The 22117-nt window shown below is 46.8% G+C and overlaps 2 protein-coding genes across 2 annotated transcripts; one reads left to right on the top strand and one right to left on the bottom strand.

The window, feature by feature from the left end:
- Positions 1-4889: 4889 nt before the first annotated feature.
- PMM2 (phosphomannomutase 2) lies at positions 4890-15407 on the bottom strand. Its single transcript, XM_063314712.1, has 8 exons — positions 15317-15407; positions 13428-13539; positions 12069-12145; positions 10063-10154; positions 9261-9360; positions 7297-7372; positions 5741-5856; positions 4890-5018 (listed from the first exon to the last, which is right to left on the bottom strand). The coding sequence occupies exons 1-8, from the start codon at positions 15383-15385 to the stop codon at positions 4914-4916; spliced, it is 747 nt and encodes a 248-aa protein (XP_063170782.1). The 5' UTR covers positions 15386-15407; the 3' UTR covers positions 4890-4913.
- Positions 15408-16415: 1008 nt separating this feature from the next.
- TMEM186 (transmembrane protein 186) lies at positions 16416-18615 on the top strand. The gene has a single exon (XM_063314598.1). The coding sequence runs from the start codon at positions 17198-17200 to the stop codon at positions 18026-18028; it is 831 nt and encodes a 276-aa protein (XP_063170668.1). The 5' UTR covers positions 16416-17197; the 3' UTR covers positions 18029-18615.
- The last annotated feature ends 3502 nt before the right edge of the window (positions 18616-22117 follow it).

The raw sequence follows: 22117 nt of genomic DNA, 5'->3' as shown, positions 1-22117 counted from the left end.
GGGGTGTATTTTTTTTAAAAACAGTTGTCTCTAATGATTTACTAGCCTTATCATTCCTGCCTGCCTTTGCAGCCCACTGGTAGCTCTACTCCGTTTACTTTCACACATACATGAGCTACTGCAAAACAAGAAGGCCACCCAGAATCATTGAGAGTCAGGCAGTGTACAAGCCTAATAAATAATGATAATGATAATGGTAATGATGTGTCTTGGGTGCTCCAAGAGTAAAACTCTTCAGGTGTCAGTAATAAGTTGCACTTCCTATTCTATACAGGTAGTCCTTGCTTAACACCACAAATGAGACTGGAATTTTGGTTGCTAAGTGAAACAGTCATTAAGTGAATCTGTCCTGATTTTAAGGCTTTTTTGCGGCAGGTATTAAGTGAACTACGTCATTAAGCGAATCACACGGTTCTCCATTGATTTTGCCTGCCAGAAGCTGGCCGGGAAGGTTGAAAATGGCGATCATGTGACTGTGGGATGCTGCGATGGTCATAAATGCGAACTGGTTGCTAAGTGCCCAAATTGTGGTCATGTGACCGAAGGGATACTGTGATGGTCGTGTGAGGACTGTCGTAAGTTGGTTTTTCCAGCACCGTTGTAAGTTTGAACCTTCTCTAAATGAATGGTTGTTAAGCGAGGACTACCTGTATCTGCAAAAAGTTCCATCTCCACTCCCAGTCCTTTGGGAAATAGGTAAAGGTAAAGGTTTCCCTTGACATGAAGTCCAGTCGTGTCCGACTCTAGGGGGCGGTGCTCATCTCCGTCTCAAAGCCGAAGAGCCGGCGTTTGTCCGTAGACACTTCCGTGGTCATGTGGCTGGCATGACTACACGGAACGCCGTTACCTTCCCGCCGAAGCGGTGCCTATTGATCTACTCACATTTGCATGTTTTCGAACTGCTAGGTTGGCAGGAGCTGGGACTAGCAACGGGAGCTCACCCCGTCACGCGAATTCAAACCACTGACCTTCCGATCGGCAAGCTCAGTGGCTCAGCGGTTTAACCCGCAGCGCCACTGCGTCCCTCCTTTGGGAAATACAGCCCTCAAAATCCTTCTTGGAGCAGCAAACTGCTAGGGACGGATCGAGAGTTGTTGACGCAATTGTCAAGACTCCCTCGTTTATCATCCGTGGCAGCCTGAAAAAAGGAAATTTAAATCTCTTCTAGCTCATTACAACCCCAAGCCAGAAGGGATGTTATCACTGCAAATTTTTAATTTTTCCTACTACACTCGCCTGGGAATTGGTGCCTGCTTCTCGGGGTTGGCAGACAGAACAAATAAACAGATATGGTTATGAATGGACCAAGTCTGGCCTTGAGACGGCCACTGTGTTTTAAATACCTGTTGGGGTTTGGTTTCTTCCTAATTTAGCCTCACAACTTGCTGGTGGGAACTTACTGTCCAAAATTAGCAGGCAGAGGCTAGGCCGAAGGCGAAGAATTTTCAGAAATTTTAGCAGAACCTTGTGCTAATATGGACTGCCCCTTTTTTACACCCATATTCAATTTGGCAGCAAATTGCTCATTTGGTTATCAAGCAAATATAGCAGCTGTTATCAATCTGGAGCCTCCCAGATGTCAGCTTTCAAAATTCCCAGCCAACTTGGCCATTGCATGGTGAGAAATGTGGTCTAATCTGTTGGGAAGTACCACTTCAAAAAAGGCTGTTAATGTCTAGTTTAAGCCCAAGGGTGTCTAATCTTAGGGAATATTAACAATAATAATGCTGCCTAATTGCAAACAAGGTGGCACGGAAAGAAGATTAAAACCACACACCATAGCAATAAAGTAAGAATAGAAAGAGTACACAGCTGCACCTGGGAAATACAAAAACTTTTAAGATTCCAGCGGGTTCACAAATTGCAAATGATTTTGCACCTCAATCCTGAAGCCATCATGCTGGTAATTGAGAACCGGAGGTTTTCTCTAAGTCATCTGGTCTCTGTGTAACATCTCTAACTTCAGAGATTAATTAGCGAGGAACAATTCCAAATTACTGGTAACTCTATGCTGTTCCACTTTATTAACTTTTTGCCCCCCCCCTTATTTGGCAGGAAATGCATTCCATGGACTTGCTGGCTGGTTTAAGAAAACATTTGTGGGAGCTGCCAGCTTCCCACTTCTCCCCATGCAATCTTGAAATACGTTTTGTGAACTTTGTGACCGTAGTTCTTGGCTTATATTAAAGCTGAGTTCAGTTTCATTTCCTTCTTCCTGAATTCAGGGCTGGTGGCCATCAGATTCAACATTCCTACCCCATTCCTCTTTCTTGCCTTATTGTCAATAATTACACTCCCCTTGAGATGGGAGCCATGCAGAAGCCCACCTCATCAGCTACTTGGTTTCTGAGATTTCAGCAGGGAATGTCTGCAAGGGGGCATAAGGATGGGCAATGTGCTCTTTTCTTTCACTGACATCTGCACATATTTTTTAAAAAGGTAAAGCATACTGCAATTCACAGACACTTCTGCTTTTTAATAAAATGTGTTAGTCTAAGGCAATGTTTCTCAACCTTGGCCGCTTTAAGGCATGTGGACTTCAACTCCCAGAATTCCCCAGCCAGCATAGCATAGCTGGCTGGGGAATTCTGGGAGTTGAAGTCCACATGTCTTAAAGCAGCCAAGGTTGAGGAACACTGGTTTAGGATGATAAGAGACTCCTGATTTTTGGCTACTAACATGGCTCTTCTACGTCTGAATATTTCAAGGAGCTGAATTTTGTACAGAAGTTCACCAGACATTCCTCTACCTTATAGGGCCATGATTATAGTAAATCATGTTTACTGTGTGTACTTCCCCAGGCATAAATGCACTGCAAGATGTTAGAAACCTAAAACCACCACAACTTTAAATCAATCAGATGTGGATGTGTGTGGTAATTCTTAAAAAACATCATGTTTATGTTTACGTAGAAAGGTATAGAGACTGCTTTTAAAAAATCTGTTCCAATTGTATCTGATTCTCGGAGACTGCCTGGATCAGTCCCTGCAGTTTTCTTGGCAAGGTTCTTTGGAAGTGGTTTGCCATTGCCTCCTTCCTGGGGCTGAGAGAGAGTGGCTGGCCCAAGGTCACCCAGCTGGCTTTGTGCATAAGGCAGGACTAGAACTCAGGGTCCCCCGGTTTCTAGCCTGGTGCCTTAACCACGACACCAAACTGGTTCAGAGACTGCCTAGAAATGTGAAAATGATGACAGCACAGTAGTGCAAAACAACAGTTTCTCCTGGCACATATGACTTGACATTAGGGTCCAATGCTCTTTCAAAAAATTGTGTTTGGCTTCATGCGTGAAACAAATATTTTGTGGCTTGGAAGGAGGGAGTGCCATGTAGGCTTCCTTGAGGAAAGGCAGGCCCCAAACATACTACCTAAAAGCACAAAAGTTGGACCACCACACCAAAAACTGGTTTGTTTCCAATAAGCGAACAAAAAACCCAACTTGCTGTGGTTTATTCAGGAACTGTCAGTCTTTTGAGAGTGGTGAATTTGATTCTTCTTCGGAAGGGCTGGCTAACTTTAATTAGGCAGGGTCTTAATTTTAAAGCCAGCTTTGCATAAAAGCCTCTCTCCTTCCAACTTCATTAAAGGGCAGGCTTCAAACATCTCAAAAGGCAGGATAATGCCCGTCCTAATTTTTAAAGTCACTGCAAGCCAGGTTCAAGAGCATTTGTGGCCCCTGATGGTTCCAGTCCTCTTGAAACCTCAAGAATGCCAACAATGGCTGTTTCTGGTGTCAGGGGTGGGAAGAGAAGCCCTCTGGAGGTCAAACGCTGGACAGAAAACGCACACAATTCACAGAGATTTTAATGAGAGATGATCCAGTTTGATGCTGGAGTACAGCTTAGTGTCCAGAAATCTAACTGCAGATCGAGCAAGCTGAGCTGACCTGTCTTTTAGACTTTCAAATGCCTGTGGGAGGAACCGGGGGCTCTTCCGGTCTTTCTCCAGTCCGTTAAATTCCAAACATAAAAGGGAACCACTGAATGCTATCCGAGATTGAAGAAGGGTTCAGAACCAGGTGCTTCGGACTACCTTTCCAAAAATGGATCTGCAGATGGCGTGGGGAAGGACCAGGTTGTAGGGATGGAGTGAGAATGGAGGGAGCGAGAACGGGGTCAGCCAGCTTCCTTCAGAAGGCACCCAAACACCACCGGAACAAGAATATTCTTGTTCCATTGCGGAAAGACCGAACCATGACCCAACAGTAGAGTTTTTGAGCTACTGAGCAACTAGATAAACCTAACAGGGTGGATTACGTATTTGGGCCAGTGGAGTATTTCTTACCCCACAGATGGTTTCTGGGATACTTGGCACACGTGGAGCTGTGCAAGTCTCGTGGGCCATTCCCACAAATTGCTTGGGGCGAGGGGCGTTCTGAAGTGCATCAGAAATCGGCCTTCGGAGACAAATCGAATCCTGAAGATGCTTCCATGCCGAGAAAGAATCTCCACTGTTAGGACTTGTCCCGCAAAGCCAGACAGTCGGTGCAAAACGATTACCCAGAGGACTCTTAAGCAAGGTTCTGGGTGACTTCACGCTTGAGACCCCCCCCCCCCCCGCTCTGCTTTCCACTTTGAAAACGGCAGTTTCCTTCTCAAGACGGATCTAATCCACAAACTGCACCAAGCCATCAAACCGGCTGTTTTATTCTGGGGAACCGACTTGCGTAAACTCTGCGATGATGGTTTGTGAATCCTGGTTTATGGCTCATTACATTGTGCAAACCCAACAACTGCTCCTTCCTTAAACATAGGGGAAGAAACCACAGCTTTGTGCAATGTATGAGCTCAGAACAGCCAAGTGGGCGGGATAGGCGCAAATCCTTCCTCCCAGTTCTGACGGTACCCCAGCCTTTCCCCCAGGAGTTTTCAAATATTGGTCCTGAACCTGGCTTCAGTGCAAAGGAAGTCCATCATCTATTTAAAAAACAAGTCTTCACATATTTCTCTCGTCTGCTCGGGTGAAGAGACGCTGTGGCCAAGGGTCCTGGGGTCCGTGTAAATTTCATAGTCATTCCCACCCTGCAAATGAGAACGACAATTGAGGAAATTGAGGAGGAGGAGGAGGTTGTCCTCTGTTAGGCCCACTTTGCTCAGAAAATGCACTTCTTTGCTGTCATTGAACAAATAGGTCAAAATCAACATTTCTGCTAAAAATTCTATTTAATTTTCAGCAACTATGTTCCAGAAGAAAGAATCCTACAGAACAGAAGCTTTCCCCCTTAATGTTTGGGATCCAAAAATTGTCTCTCTTCCCAAAACCCAGGAGAAACTGCTCATGAAAGATCTCAGGGGTTTACTTACAAAAAAAACAACCCACCAGGTTTCATCATTTCAAAAGTTTCACCGAAATACTGAAACCATCCCTTGCCACTTTGTTCAGTCACCGCCATTTGTTACCATTCAGCTGGGAAAAAAAGAGGGTGTGTGTGTCTCCATGTTACTGCTGTACACACGTACATTTGTCGCAGGCCTTGGCTGATCTTGGAAAGCTAGATGGGGTTGGGATGGTCAGCACTTGGATAGGAAGCCAGCAGGAGATCTCAGGTCTGGAGTGTAGATGCTGTACCCTGACGCTGTTGCCAAAAAACAGTGTGAGGATGTGCTATGGTACCACCACAAGTTGAGTACCAGTTATCTTCACACTGATATCTTTAGGAAGAATCCCTATGGCAATTCTCTTGGGTCACCTAGTCTCAAAGCAGTATTTGGATCCAACCAACCTGTTCTGGTCTCATACTCACCGGCATAGTCTTATCTCCAAAGAAATAGATCTTCTCGAAGTTGTCCTGAGAAACAATTCCTAAACAGTATCGCTTGTCCCAACCGTTGGGGAATACGTCAAAACTGATCTGCCCTCCTGGAGAGATAAAATAAGAGTGAGGATGGTGGGCTGAGCAACAGAAATGATGGAGCTGATTTGAGCAAGGGTAGCTCTGAATGGAACAAAAATCCAGAGACACAGAACCCAGGAACCACAAATGAACACTACCCTGTTCAGATGCCAAGAGAGAGTTCAGTTCTGGCCCTAGATAGTGACGTCTCCTGATTCAGATGTCCCTCCACAGGGCAATGCTACCTCTGATGGGGGAATGCAGCCCTCTCGCCACGTCTGAGAAATCCAATGATTTCCAGAAATCCAAGAAGAAACCCTCAGGTGGGACAACATCTCTGGTCAGCTATGAAGCTGCTGTAGATACTCTGGGTACACTTCTCTGAAGAGTTGGAGATTCTGGAGATCCACTGCTCCCCTCAGTAAACCTGAGAAATTATGGTGCGCCTCCACTCCACCCTCTTCCCAGCCCTGAAAGAGCCCACCTTGAAGGCTAGCAATGGTGTGTGAGATGTCAGATTTCTTCCCTCAAAACTGGAGCTTGGTCTGGGACCTCCAATGGGGAAACGCCATCAACCGTGAGCTTGTAAATTATTATGGATGTACCGATACGCTGTCCCATCCCAGGACATTGTTTAAAAAGTACTGTTTTAATGTATTTCTTTAGTGGTTTCTGAGCTAAATTTATTGGATTGTTGACACTGTGCTATTCTGTTTTATATCACATACTGTTAAATAATAATAATAATAATAATAATAATAATAATAATAATAATAATAATAATAATTCATTGCTACAGAATTGCAGGCTAAGGCTGCGATCCTTGGGTGGGTGGGGCATCTTCTTCATCATCATCACCATCACCATCATCGCTACTAGTACAACTCTTGAGCTGTCCCATCCCCTCAAGGATCTCAGCATTAATCTGCCAATCCATAGCAAATGTTAGCTGGATCTCCCAGAACTCAGCATCTCAGTTGCATTTCCCCTATCCGTACATCTGACACCGACACCAGACATTTCTGCTGTGTGTTTGTGTGTGAGAGGGAGCAGTTAACATTCTGCTACAAGTAGTCTTTGCTTACCGACTACTCGTTCAGTGACCGTTCAAAGTTATGATGCACTGAACAAAGGGACTTACGACTGGTCCTCAAAGTTCTGGCCCAATTCTGGTCCCAATGGCCGTCGTTAAACGAGGACTACCTGTACTGCCAAATCAGCCTAGTTTTTTCCAACTTGGTGCCCCCCACCTGAAATGGGTTTTCATTCCCATCAGGATTGTGGGCGCCCCCAGAAAACAGCAAATCAGAGGAAAGCAGCAAAGGCTTTGCAGACCGGGGCTGTTCCTCTCCTCCCAACTAGCACGGGGGAAGATGAGAGGGCCCTCTGCTAATTTTTCAGGATATGCAGACAAGGGGGATACTTTCTGAATGCAATTTTCTACTTCTGTTCTTAAAAAGTGATACCTATGGAAAACGTGAGGCCTTTTCCCGCAAAGTCACGTCGTAAATCGGCCACAAATCTGTCTCGGATGCGTTCCCTCTGTTCAAAGAAATACAAGCAAAGCAGATCCATCAGTTCAGGGAAGAAGCTGGATTTTCAGCAGCATCCTCCTGGCTTCCTCCTGCCAGCAGAGACCCTGTGCTGCTGCGCACCTGCCATAAAACCCCATCTGGTCACCACAGATTCTGGGGGATAAGCTGCCCTATCGCCTTATCTGGAGGCTGGGCAACCCAAGTTGTGCCCAGTGCTTTCTCAGAGAGAAGACCATCCATGAAACTCCTCAGTCCCTCTTAGAACTTGGTCTACAAACCGACCCCCTGTAGGGCCCCATTCCTTTGAGAGTTCCACTCAAAGGGCCTTCCCTTGGGAGGTGTTAATATGTTTCCCAGGATTTCCAACCTGTTTCACAGCTGCAGCCCACCAGCAGGAGGTTGGACTGAAAAAGTTATACATTTCATGCTTCTAGTCCACAAAAGCTTTCATGAGTACGAGAACTCGCCTGCAGGCAGAGAAAAACAAGTTGGAGCAGATCTGGCTGTTCCAAAACAAGGGGCTGGTGGAAACCAGGTCTCCTGCCGCACCAAAAAAGGTGGGGGGAGGCCCTTAAACCTTTATTACTATTTATTTGTCAAATGTCTAGACCAGGGTTTCTCAACCTTGGCAGCTTGAAGATGTGTGGACTTCAACTCCCAGAATTCCCCAGCCAGCATGGCTGGCTGAGGAATTCTGGGAGTTGAAGTCCACACATCTTCAAGTTGATGAGGTTGAGAAACCCTGGTCTAGACTGCCTAACTCCAGAACAACTCTTGATTCACTATACTGATTTGAAACACAAAAGTTGCTGGAATTCTTTCAGAATTTTTTTCCTACACTAACTTTCGTGATCAGAAGACCCTGGATTTCTGTGCCTGTGCACTGTTCAGGTCCAGCCTGTTGCAAGGGAAGGAGATCCAGATAGCTACTAATAGAAGAGTTTGCATTTGATTTTTCACTGCAGTGAGGGCATACTGCCGAAAGCAAAAACATGATGCGTATTACGTGTCCTTAAAGATCAGTGTGCACCGATAGCACCATCTTAACCATTTCAGGGTCACAGACAGACGTTCGCAATTTTTTTTCTTGGTGCCAAGATCACAGAATAGATTTGTACCAAGACTGCTTTCTATATCGCTGTAGAGTGAAGACGACAACCTTGACGGAAATATGCAAGAACCATTACCTGGGCAAAGTGGGGGGCTGAAACATGTTTTAAGTCATGTTTCCCATGTTTAACAATGGGATAACGTTCAAAAGTGGCTCAGACAGACCCCTCCCTGATTCACTGGAGGAGGCGGCGGCAGGACAAGCACAGACTGGCAAGATTCTGTTATTACAGCCCATCTCAACCAATATGGTTTTAGCCTTCCTGTGGAATTGATTTCCTGGTCTGGTCTAACTGGTGGGACTGACAATTATGCCTGGATCCTCAAAGCAGCTCACAGAGTAGCTGGCATATATGTTGTTACTTCGGTGTAACTCCCCTGGATTCAAGGGAGTCTACCTCTGAGCCTACGAGCAGAGGCTTGCACTGGAACCCCACCATTCCATGTCAGTGCCCCACAGACTGGCTTCAGAAATGGTACTCAGGCAGGTTGCCTGGAAATCTCACGAGCCCCCCAATCTATCTGCAGTTCCTGGAAAACTCAAAGTCAATTTCTGGGAGTTTGGCCAGATGCTTGAATGGTGAAATAACTTGCTTAGGGCATCCATCGCACCCCTTAAAAATACCCAAAAGTCCAAAAATGGCTTAACTGTGGTTTACGGAAGGTCCATCCAGCTTAAGCCTGCCCCGATTCCTACCTCCTCTGCAGGCTCACCAGCTCTCCCCTGAAAAGCTCCAGACCACTGAGAAGGAACTGGGAGCCTAAAGCAGCACCCGATCACCTGCCTTATCGAGTTCAAAAAACTCCATCCGTTCCGCTTGGCTGCAGCTTCTGCCAACGGGGGAAACGTTCAGCATCCCATTTCGGAATTCAATGAAAGTGCCCCTAAAAGAATAAATAATCGCACGTACAGCTGGAGAGGGGAATAAACCAGGTCCACTGGGCGAGGGGACAGCGGAGGTAAATGACTCTCCCACGAGAACCAAAGTGTTTCTGAAATCCTTCTCTGGTTGGAAGTACACCCTCCAGGCTTAGAGCTGCCCTCCACCAGAGCAACTGCACACCCTTCCTCTTACCAAGGGAAATCTCTCCCCTTGGAGGAGTGTTTCTAGCACAAACCATAAAATCTAAGAGCCACGCTAAAGGAGCAGTAAAGCAGGTGTTCCCATTGTTTGATGTAGATACGGGATTGCATTTCCTCCATACAAGTGCCCTGCAGGTAGAAAACTAGCATTCAAGAGATACTTGGCAGGGTTCTCTCCTTGATATGCTAGTTTATTCCATGCACGGAATTTTTTACATAGGTCCAGATTGGCATGTTTATTTTCCGCGCGGAGGAACAGGCTCAATGCGGTGTACTGGTTAAACATTGTGCCAAGGGGCAGAGGGTGGCACATTCTTTGCCTGACTCACTGCGTAACAGAAGCAAGAGGAGGCTCTAGCATTCATGCTGTGGCTTTCCGAGGGTGCTGGATTCAAAACACCCTGGTCTGATATTGCAGAGTTCTCCGGAAATGCTAACCCGAATTCTTAGCATGCCCCTTCTTCAAGGAAAGGTTGCATACAGGAGAGGGCAGCGGCACATACCTTTTCCTGGGAAGCCTAATCTTGGCGATGTAACTCAGGCAATAGTTGATCAAGTCCTGGAGCAGCTCTTCGCCCAGGTGGTCCTGAATGCTCTGCCCAGAGGATGCAAAGAAGAGTCATGCCAGAGTCCAAAACCCAAGAAGCAACTCTCAAGGAATAAAAACACGGTGAAACTTTTTCTTGGTACAACTTCCCAAAGCCCGGCGGATGGTTTCTTCCTGAATCAGAGGGATTCTTACTGGCCACGCAGGGATCAGATGGGGCAGAGTGCCCCCCTGGTGATTTTAACATGTTTTCAGCAGCTGCGATTCCGCCAAGGGCCCACCTCGTCTCTCACCACAGCCAAACAGGCAACTGATAGGTTGGCCGCGGTCAAATGAAGGCAACAAGCCTCGATCTACCGTTGATTATCATAAATTAGACAGTGTTACGTTAACATAAGGCCTTTGTGAAGCCCAGAAAGGACCAAGCATGGTCAAAAAGGCCTCAGAGGGTCTTTTGGAGAGGAAAAGAGGGAGCCGTGTGATGGAGGAACAGACTGTCTTGAGAAACTGAACGGGTATTCTTCCCACTGCAATAGTAATTCCTTCGGGTTCCCAGCAAGCAGCCACTCATCCTCTGTGACTTGAGTTAATTGATTTTAAATCCACCTAACTTTGGCCATTCTCACATCTTTGGGCCAGCAATTCCATACATGAATTCTGCACTAACAGAGGAAGCACTGCAGTTGGCGGGCTCTGTGGCTCCCATCAATGAGACCCAGAATTAGAGATGTGCAAAACCTTTCAAGGTCAAAATGTTCCAACCTCCAAAGAGGCTATTCTGCGGCCAGAAGGACCCCTTGTCTTGTACATTCGGAGAGGCCCCACTGGGAGTCTGGAGCGCTTCAATCCCAAAGCATTTTACATTCTTCTCACAATTCTCTGAACAAAAGGAAACCTTCTCTCCTGGGGGGGACAAAGCCTACCATCCCTGAAGATGGAACACGCCATTTCTCTCCACAATGCACCAATCTGGGAGATTAATTGCAGGAAAACTGCCAGATCAGCAGGGTCCAGCGAAGAAGAAACGTAATGTTCCAGAATTCTCCAGAACGTTCTGTTCCCAGAAAGTTTTGCACATAACTTTTCTTCACTCTTTACACTTTTAGAGTCCCCTCGCTCTTTGATTTCAGGTATCTAATATTTATCCCTGGTAACAGAAAACCTCTCTCTTACCGGGATATGGTGTTCTCAAACATTATATCCATCACATCCTACATCACAACCCAGGGTTCGCCATTTGAACTCCGTGTATTTTTTTCAATGAATACGAGGACTGGTTAAACATAGTGAGAAACCATAGGGCATTATGTCCATTTGAGCCCCCTTCCTCTTCTTTTCGCTGCCGCCCACATCACAGTAATTTATTTTCCGTTATCCGTTGCCCATGGAAGTCTCTGGCCTGGTAAATGGGATTGTGTGGAGAGTTGCCAAAGAGTGAAAAATTATTTTGGGGATTCGATTTGCACTGATTTGCTCTGTCCCACTGAATGAAAAGGATTGCCCATCTGATGCCAAATCGTATTTTGGGAACAGTCCCCTCCATGACTGATACCTGGTGCAGCTCTTCACATTGCCGAAAGACAGGTTCCTAAGGGTAATGCAGAATCTGAATTTTGGTAAGCACCTGCAGACTGACACTTTGCGTTCCAGTCAAAATGTTTCACTTCAGGTTTTTAGCCAGATTCAGCACCAGAAGCTGTTTTCTGGTCCTGTCATATACTGCAAATGGACCCTCCCTTTCCCAGGCTCAGAGAATTCCGTTACAGGTATCATCACACTGCAATGTCTAATCCTGCATTAATACCCAAAAATCAAACGTTACCCAGTACGTATGCAACATTACCCTGTTCATAAGTCTGATCCCCTACTCAACGTTCCACTGGCCGCCAGGGCAGAATTAAACCCTGCATTTTTTGAAACCAGCCCCTCGAACAATCGGTTGATCTGAACTTATAAACCTACCTGTTTACTAAGAAGTTTTCCATCTTTGTATGACACCAGACCGTTTTCTGGGAAAACATAGTCATATTTTCCAACCACTGCCCTCCAAAAAAGGAAGAAAAAACAAAGGAACTTTAATTTGTATTATTTAGTTCAGGGGAAATGTCCATGAAATTAACAGAAATATCTTCTTTCCTACTCCCTCCTCTGATCTCATGATGCACCTGGAAATTTTTTAAAAAAAATTCTGCATAGCAACCTCAAAGCAGTTGGTTAAATTGATTATATTCAGTTGCACACTACATTGTGCAGTAAATATGCCCAAGAATAACTGCCAATCTCATGCCTGTATTAAGATTTTTAGATGACAAGAAATTACACAGGGAACTGGTGTGTTACAAAGCAAAGTGAGTTTCCAACATCATATTTATTTATTGTACAAGAATGCCTCTGGGCCCCAAATAGGCCAAAAAGCATATTTGAAAATAAAGCTGGCAGGATGGGTACCACCCATCTGGCTCCAGGTTCAAATCAAAGTTCACTTTGAGCTGGTCTGTATCTCCCAGCCAACCTACCTCAAAGGGTTGCTGTGAAGATAAATTGCAAGGGAGGAGATCTCAGAATGCCACTTGGTGCTTCTGGAGGAAAGGGGGTGGGGCAGGGGGAGATAAAGACTGCAGCTGCGCAGCAGCAGATTTGAAGGCAAAAAGGTGCTTTGGAGCCCAAAGCTTCTATCAGCAAACCCGTAAACCAAATAATCTGTTCCTCAGATGTACTGCCAATTCTGGTACCAGGGAAGAGCAACTTTTTAGAAGAATTTGCAGCATGAAAAATTCAAACCACTCCTCAAATACCTCTTTCAGACTCAGTACCGTGCTGATGCTGTAATTTTTCTTCTGGCTGGTTGCAAACCGTAATAATAAAGTAAACATTAAATAATAATGATTCCAAAACAGCGGTTTTGGGGTGAAACACAAAGGCAAACAGTTTATCTAATCAGCAGCTTTGCTGTTTCCCCCTAGGGCTTATTTCTCAGAAAGATATTCTCTCTAAATTCACAGAAGCAATTAGCCACCAGGCTGAAGAGCTGTCCAGAGATCTGCCTCCCTGATTTCCAGCCACATGCTTTTTCGAGCCTGAAAATAGGAATGGACTTTTAATCCAATTTAAGGCAGCTCAATCACAAAGAGATTGAAAATTGCTGCCTGTTCATTCCCTGTATGCTCAGCTGACAAGCATAGATTGTATTTGAGCAAGCTGACCTCAGAAGTGAATTTGATAAAGAAGGCAAGGACAGCTGCCCAACCCGTAATGGCGGGACACTCAACTTTCCTTTGCCACTCCTGGAGTGGCTTCCTGCGCCTTGGCCTATCTTCTTACCGTCCACCCCCAGCTGTTCTTGAATCTTTTCGAAGTCTGAGCCCCCTACAACGCCGACTTTCACCTTCTGCCGCAAAGCCTGCAGAAAATCTGCCATCTCAGAAGTGATTTTCTAGATGGGTTGAGAAAAGAGAAATCAGTGTGTGTTATCAGATCAAACAGGGAATCCAGCAACACTCACTTGCTCTTTTGAGCAATCTTATTCTTATCTCCACACCATCGAGAATGTGGACGTCTTTCCATCTTGTACTGAAAATGGTCCTGTGAGGTAGGAGGGGACGCCATGAAGTGACCCAAGGTGGTTGAACTTAAGCCCAACTTAAGTTGAACTTAAGCTCAAAATTCAAACTCTTTTTTCTAGATTGCTCTGATTCTTAAAGTGTTTAAAGAACTAGATTTCTTTAGAACATTAAAATACACTTGGCCTTAGTTGGGCATGATAGAATGGTAGAGCACAAAGATATATATGATTGACTTTTGAACTAAATTAAAAGTTAACTACTTCAATACAAACAATACAGTAGCATTACATTTTTATACATTTCCCCTTCATAGTAAAAATGACAATTCAGCCACAACTTTTGAAACAGCCCTGGGAAAACAAATTGTGTTCTTTTGATTTGGTGAGTGCTGAATTATTGTTGTTGATATTATTAATAGGACAGACTCAGTGTGCAAGGCATTATTATTATTATTATTATGCACTCACTGTGCAAAGCAGTTTACCAAGCAGAGTAAAGAACCTTACTTCACACAATTGCTCCGCTAATCTTTGCAACAGGTCTGTAAGGTAGGCCAGTGTATTTATATATTTCAAGTGAATAAAGCAATCAAATCTTAATTATGGACATAGACTAGCATAATTGCAAGTGAAGAAATGAAATGGAGAAATGGCTTAATAACCAAATCTACTTTCTGCCATTGCTACAAGGAAATAAAATGTCTAGCTCATCAGAACAGGAAGTAGTGGCTTTGAATCAGAAACAGTTTTATTATCACTGTTACATTTTTCTTACACTCTAATTATTGTCTTTATGAGAACCAGTTTGGTGTCGTGGTTAAGGCACCAGGGTAGAAACCCGGAGACCTAGTCCTGCCCGAGGCAGAAAGCCAGTGGGGTGACCTTGGGCCAGTCCCTCTCTCTCAGCCCTGAGAAGAAGGCAATGGCAACCCACTTCTGAAAAACCTTGCCAAGAAAACTTCAGGGATTTGTCCAGGCAGTCTCCCAGAATCGGACATGATTGGATTAAAAAAAAATTGCCTTTATCATTAATTTATTTTGAAAGCAGTAACTCTGACCTGTAATGAAAATAAGGAGAGCCATTTAAACGGATGGGGAGTAAGAAGTCAGAAGTGCCCACAAAAACCGAAGCACTAAGAATCAGATGGTTCCAAGCGACAAAGTTCGACAACTAAGTTTGGATAAATCACTTCAAAGAAGGAACCACCAAGAATTAGACAAGCAACGGGGCGCCTCCCTTCTATGGTGCCACGACTGACCGCGCTGTTAATTCATTCCCGCCCACCTTTACTCGCGTCTCATTATAAAGAGCGAATCAACAATTAATGGCAACGATGCATTAAAACTGTTAACATCAGAGCAAAGATTAAAACCTGGGCAAGAAGAAGAGCCATCCAAGATATGACAGCATATGCTGCGTTAAAAGCCTGGCCAACAGAAAGGTTTCGGCTATTAATCAGAGAATCATCACCACCACCACCTAATTATCAGGCAGCTGGATAAACGACAAAGACACTGCTTGCTTGCAGCAGTTCTTAGGCGAGGAACTAAATGCACCGGCCTCTTCTCCGACAGGCTGGTGCCGGGCTCGAAGCACTCTGCACATGCTCAGAGGCGCCCTCGTGCCCGACGTCCCCCAAGCCCCCACCTGCCGAGGCGCGGTCAGGGTGCCGTCCACGTCGAAGAGACACAGAGCCGAGCCGCCGTCGCCCTCCATGGCGGCCGCCTGCCACCTGCTCGCCCGAGCCGCTTCTTCGTCTGAGCCCAGAGCCTTCCGACTGGATGCGCCGAGGGAAAACTACAGCTCCCAGCATGCCTCCGGGCCGAAGCGACATCGACGCATGCGTCTCCCTCCCCAGCTCGCGGCGCGGAGGCGTCGGGGGCGGGAGTAGAGGTGGGCGGAGCGGGCGGCGCTCGTCGCTTTCGGTTCTCATTCGGCTGCCGTCCACTGCGGGGCGGAAGCGTAACAGGGGACGGTACGTGGCTCGCGGGGATTCGTTCAGTCCGGTCGAGGCAGCGTTTCTCCGTCCCGCGCAGCTTCAAGTTGTGTGGACTTCAACTCCCAGAATTCCCCAGCCTCCATGAATCCACGCTGAGGTCGAGAGACGCTGCTTTCGCCCTGAGGGGAGGCCCGGAAAGGCCGGAGGTCGGGAGAAGCTCCGGCTGGCGCGCCCATCCGGGGCGAAGCAAGGCAGGCCCGCGAAGTCTTCCTCCGGGTCCTCTCCCGGGGCAGGACCGGCTCCTGCGGGCACTGGAAGGCCCCGCTGAGGGCGGCCGCCTCCTGGGCGCCTGGGACTGCAGGGCCCACCATCCCCCCCGGGCTGCAGCGCAAGGGCGGGCTGGGGAAGGTGGTCGGCGGCGGCGGCCCCGCGTGCCAAGCGAGTCTCCCTCTCGCGCGGGGATCCCGTGGCTGCGTCGGAGTGGAGACCACGCAGCGAGACCTTCAGGGTGCGCGGGGGGTGGCGTTGGCTGAGCTCAAGGCAGGGTGAGCAAGGTTGGGTCTGGCCTGTGCGGAGAGGAGACCCTCAGGGCGAGAGGGCACCTCGGCCTCCTTCTATCACAGGGTGGGCTTTTTGTGTTCTTTTCCACGAGGCATCAGGCCCTGATCCATGTGTGGGTTTTCTTGGCAGATGTATGGAAGTGGTTTGCTGCTGCTTCCTTCCAGGAGGTGCATGGGGCTTCCTGGTCTGGCTGACACCCCTGGCATTTCTGTGTGGCCTCCTGCCCATGTGCTCACTTGGCCTGACCCAGCTAAGGCCAGCTGGTGCTGCCTTAACTGAACAAGCCAACTCTTGGCTTGTCGTCGTAACAGTTCCAATTTGCCTCGGTTTCCTTCCAAAATGTTTCTAGATTTTGCAGTCTAGCCTAGGAGTTCCTAGGGGTCTCTCATCCAAGTCCTCACCAGGTTTGACCTTGCTTGCTTTCCAAGTCCAGGCAAGAAGGGCCATGTGCTGCCTCCTGCTGAGGCAAGGTTAGAATGGCACCTTCCGTAGTCCCTGGGGGATGATGGTGGTTGTAGTCCAACACATTAGAGAAAACCAGCCTCAAGATTTATGGAAGAGTTGAAGTGGAGGGGCTGGAGCCCTGCTTTGGGCCTAGAACAGGGTTTCTCCACCTTGGCAGCTTGAAGATGTACGGACGTCAACTCCCAGAATTCCCCAGCCAGCATAGCTGGCTGGGGAATTCTGGGAGTTGAAGTCCATACGACTTCAATTTGTTAAGGTGGAGAAACAGTGATCTAGAAGGTTGAAAGAATGGAAAACCCCATAATACTGCTGAGGCATCTCATGTAGAAAGCCATTTCTCATCTTTGACAGACAAGCACCATGTTGGCTGACCTAAGTCAATCCCCATTTGTCAGCTTGGCCTACCTCACATGATTGTTAGGAAGACAAAAGCTAGGATTGGAGAGTATAAAGCATCAGATCCTTGTAGCTACATGGAGAAAAAGCAAAATGGAGTGTAGTAACCTCAAACACGATATCCTGTCCTTTAATTAAACTAAAGCATTTTTTTAAAATTTACAAGCATGGTCACAAATGTGCTGCTTTCTGAAAAGGCACACACTTGCTGTGACAAGCGGTTAGATCTGAGGCCTCCCACTTTACAGCCTGACGGAAACCCATCTGTTTCATTCCAGATGAAGATCCTCACTGCTTGCGCCCGTCAGCATTTGGTCCTCCTGAGGCCCAGATGTCTTCAAATCAGCCTGGCTCTGCAGTTGGGGAAAGAAGACCACCAGGTGCTCCGTTCCTTTGGAAGTCCTGCGGTACTGCGACAGGGAGGTGGCCAGACGCCCAGTCTTCGCTTGGGGCAGCCCCGCTGGCTGGGTAGTGTAGCCTTTTCTCAGCGTGATCCAGAGCAGCAATCTAGCTCTGAAAGCTCAGAGCAATTTACTTTGATTTACCGATTCTCTGGCATCCGGTCCCTGAGAGTCTTCTCAAGGCTGAAGGTCCTACAGACTGGCATCACTCTCGTGGTCCTCCCTCCGGTCTGGTATCTCTACTGGCTGGACCAGGCTACTTTCGCTCAAGGTCTTTACGTCACAGTCGGGCTCTGCTTCTCCCTCGTCATCCTGTACGCAGCCAGCTTCTTTCTGCAACGGATCATCGGCTTCATGTACCTGAATGAAAGTGGCACTCTGTTAAAAATTTCGCACTTGACATTTTGGGGGAAGAGGAGAAATTTCTGCTGTCCGGTGGAATCTGTAATGATCTCGGGAGACGTGGGCAAAGAGAGGAGCAGATTTCTCCTGAAGTTCAGACAGTATGACCGGAAAGGGGTCTTGTATTTTTTACCTCAGCTGGGTCAGATTGTGGATCAGCAAGGTTTTGTCAAAGTATTTGGGCATTTTTCCTAAGAGAGAGAGAGAGAGAGAGAGAGAGAGAGAGAGAGAGTGTGTGTGAGAGAGAGAAGCCTTAAGATCCAGAACATTTGCATAACCTTGTTAGCTGAAATATGAGGTTTCTCCAACTGTCTTTTGTAGCAGACATTATTTCTCAAAGAAAGAGAAGGAAAGATTAATTTTAAAAAGTACTTAGTTTTTGTGAAAGGCTTTTTAAAAAAAAATCTCCTGGACAAGGTTGTTCTTTACCTTCTGTAGTCTCTCCTTCTCAAAATATAATATAATATATAAAATAAAGAACCTCCTTCCAGAGTGCATCAATGTGCTGCAGCGCACGTTTTGCAGGATAATTGAAAGAGACTATGCAGGAAAGTGGGACATCTTTTTTCTTTAAAGAAACTATTAAATTTTCTATATACAGATAAAATGCAGAAAGAGAAAGATTAAAGAAAGCATAAAGAAACAACAAAAACTAAACAGTGCAGAAATAAATAAAAATACAGCAAAAAGAGTGACTTCCAACCCTCTCCAGCACAGATACAAATAAAAAATACATTAACATCTTACTCTAATTTTAACTATAATAAACATGATTTCTATAATCTGTACCAACCCAATCATCAAATCCCCAAATCAAAACTTCATCTTTTTCAGTTACAAGCAAAAGTAGAACAGCTTTTAAAGGCACCTTTAGCCTCCTGTTGGGCATGATGGTCCTGAACCAAACGGGGCCAGGGAAATCTCTAAATAATGTTAGTTGGCAGCTTCTGATGCTTGCTTTTCTTTGTACTGTTTCAGTTTTCCTTTTAGCCGCTGCTGCATATTCGCTGCTCTCCTCCCTTGCTCGAACAGTGTTTGCTAAGCATGAGGGGGTAATAACTGCACCTTCAGGAAGACACCAGCAGAGATAAAAATGAACACAGGGAAGGAGGCAGTGGGGGAAAAGGAATTCTGCACAGGGCTGCTAATCTTGGTGGACCGGATTCAGCCAGAGGGAAGTGGGCATCTGGAGAGAAGCTATGTGACTGGCACCCGCCTGGCTAAGCAAGCATCCTGCAGCACGTGGTGGCTTCTCGGGAGTTGCGTGGCAAGCCGAGCTCCGAGCCACCAGTCCCCCCTGCAGCTGGAGGCCTTCCAGAACTTGCTGTCAAATTGTTTTGTGCTTCACAAGGGATTTTGAGTTTAAGCCCAGTTTAGGCTGTGCCTTATGTCTCTGAATGCAGATTGTAGGCTGCTGTTAAAGACCGCATGCTTCTCAGAACCCCCCAAAGTTGCACCCCTGAAAAATGGATACGTGTGGAGGGTGAGCCAGGCTTTTTAGAATTCATTTTGAAAATCAGGAGTATGGGCCAGCTTTTGCAGAAAAATGTATTCTTTGGAGGAGATTGACAGGATAGGGAAGGGTCAGAGGAAACCATGATGGTGATACAGGGACTTGAGGACAGGCTGGCCCAAGTCGGGGTGTTCCATCTGGTGAGAAGACGACTTGGGGACTGTAATAGCTGCATGCAGGGAGATGAAGATGGTCCGGCCACAGAAACTAGGACCAGAAATAGGTGTAACCTGCAGCTCCCTACTTTTGTTTAAGGAAAAACATCCTTGTTATTTATTGAAAGGTCCCCTGTGCAAGCACCAAGTCATGTCTGACCCTTTGGGGGGATGCCGCTTTCGCAATGTTTTCTTGGCAGACTATAGCGGGGTGGTTTGCCATTGCCTTCCCCGGTTGTCACCTTCCCCAGCAAGCCGGGTGCTCATTTCGCCGACCTTGGAAGGGTGGAAGGCTGAGTCACCCTGAGCCGGCTGCCCAGAGAGAATTCAGCTTCCGTCAGGATCGAACCCGGGTTGTGGGGAGAGTTTCGGTTGCAATACTGCTGCCTATCACTCTGCGCCACACAAGGCTATTGTTATTTATTATCCCACCTTTATTATTATTATAAATAACTCAAGGTGGCAAACATGCCTAATACTCCTTCCTCCTATTTTCCCCACAACAACAACCCTGTGAGGTGGGTTGGCTGAGAGAGAGGGACTGGCCCAAGGTCACCCAGCCAGCTTTTGTGCCTAAGGCAGGACTAGAACTCTCAGTCGCCTGGTTTCTAGCCCAGCACCTTCACCACTAGACCAAACTGGCTCTCTGATGGTAAGATCTGCCCAATGGTGGAATGGTGGTGGGTTCTCCATCTCTGGAGGTTTTAAGAAGAATCTGGACAGCCAACTCTCGTGGGTAGTTGGATTGGACTTCCTGCACGTTGCAAAAGGTTGGACTAGATCAGCGTTTCTCAACTTTGGCAACTTTAAGATGTCTGGATTTCAACTCCCAGAATTTCCCAGCCAGCATGTTGAAGTCCAGACATCTTAAAGTAGCCAAGGTTGAGAAACACTGGACTAGATGATCCTTTTGGTCCCTTCCAATGCCCCAATTCTGGGATTCTGTGACTTTCAAATTATATTTCATATTCAAATAAGCATGCAGGATATTTTGCTTCAGGCAACTATTTTGTAGGGACAGAAAACTATTATGGGCACTGGGAGCTCTCTGTTCCCACTCATTGGGCAGGGCATTCGGTCTAGGCCTCAACCCCTGGCCAAGGGTCTCTGTTTCCAGTTAGGGATTGCTGAAATTCTTCCCATCTCAAAACTCTTACAAGTGAAAAAATAGGTTGAAATGAAAGCACTGCATCCCTGAACAACAGCAATATGTATCTGGTCTCCAAGAAATCCATTGCAAATCCATAGTGGAAGCTTGAACCCCAGCCCCACATGGTTAGTTCATCGTGTTGCAGGTGTCCTGGCTTAGCAACTGCCTCAGACAGCGACCATTTGCAGTTACAATGAAAAAGTAACTGCGACCAGTCTTCACACGTATGACCTTCGCGTGTCTCAGTTACGTGTTTGCCATTACAGCCAGTGTGCATTGTCCTGTGTAAAATCAGCACAGCTGCGATCACGCAATGTTTTACTTAGCAACCGCTTGGCTTAATGACCAGGTTGCCAGTTCCAATTGCGGTCGCTAAATGAGGGCTACCTATACCCTGGAGTGATGAGTCCCAGGACTGAATATGGGTCCTAATGATTTATTTCAATCCAGATAAGAAGCGCATTGTTTTATTTAACCACCCCGAAGCAGGCCAAGCCAGGAAGCATCACTGTGCTCACCTGAGGTGATCTTGCAAAGTTTTGCAGAGTTGGACCCGGTTAGAACGGTTAGAGCTGCAGACTGTGGCAGGGAAAAGAAATTTTGGAGGCTGCACCCCTTTTGCGGATGTGGCCAGGGCCAACCCAGCCCCCCCCTTTCTCTAACCCTGCCAGACCCAAATTGACCTCCCTGCCCCAGCCAAGCCCCCGCCCCCCAGCCCGTCTAAGCCAAACTAGCCTGCTTCAGGCCCATTATGCCAAGACCCGCTCTCTGAAAAAGGCGCTAACGCTGGGAAGGGTGGAAGGAAAGAGAAGACGGGGATGACCAGGTGGATGGACTCGGTTTCAGTGATGATGGGCGCAGTGTCGGAAGACCTGAAAAACCAGGTTAGGGGCAGATTATCGTGGAGAAAATCGTACCTATGTGGTCCCTAAGAGTTGACACTGACTTGATGGCAGATCATGATCAAGAGTAGGATCCTTAGAATAAATGAGCAAATAATCTAAGTACACCAGCAAAACATTGTTCAGAAACCATGAAAAACAGAATTCATAAATAACAAGACGACTGATGGAGTGTTTACCAATCCTTGGAACCTCAGATGTGCAGACTTCCCATCACAGGAATCGCCAGCAGAGAGAAAGAGAGTAGGGATTTCTAGTGGCTACCCAGCTCAGGAGCAAGTGGCCATGCCCAACACGCGAGGACTCATCCTTTCACTGGTGGGGTAAAGAGGAGCAAATAAAGCTTTCTATAACTTCGTACGCATTGACGCTTTTAGGCGACCCAACTCTGCATTTGGCGTCAGGTGATGTTTTCCAGGAATCTGAGCTCCAGGAATGAGATTGATCAGTCGCGGAATCGTTGAAGGTCCGTGTTTTCCCCTTTCCAAACACACCAGCATAGTCTGCATACTTGGCAGGCAAGGTGCGGGGTGCGGCTGCATCAGGTTGGTAAGAGATTAAAGT

Source organism: Candoia aspera, chromosome 14 (assembly GCF_035149785.1).
Source record: "Candoia aspera isolate rCanAsp1 chromosome 14, rCanAsp1.hap2, whole genome shotgun sequence".
NCBI lineage: Eukaryota > Metazoa > Chordata > Lepidosauria > Squamata > Boidae > Candoia > Candoia aspera.
This window is presented reverse-complemented; position numbering and strand designations above follow the sequence as displayed.

What these genes read in the sequence shown, in the direction of transcription:
- PMM2 (XM_063314712.1), bottom strand. Translation starts at nt 15,385, where the DNA reads ATGGAGGGCGACGGCGGCTCGGCTCTGTGTCTCTTCGACGTGGACGGC. An exon ending in CCCTGACCGCGCCTCGGCAG is followed by an intron (nt 13,540 to 15,316) that starts GTGGGGGCTTGG and finishes CAACCCATCTAG; the next exon opens with AAAATCACTTCTGAGATGGC. An exon ending in AGAACAGCTGGGGGTGGACG is followed by an intron (nt 12,146 to 13,427) that starts GTAAGAAGATAG and finishes TTTGGAGGGCAG; the next exon opens with TGGTTGGAAAATATGACTAT.
- TMEM186 (XM_063314598.1), top strand. Translation starts at nt 17,198, where the DNA reads ATGGTCACAAATGTGCTGCTTTCTGAAAAGGCACACACTTGCTGTGAC.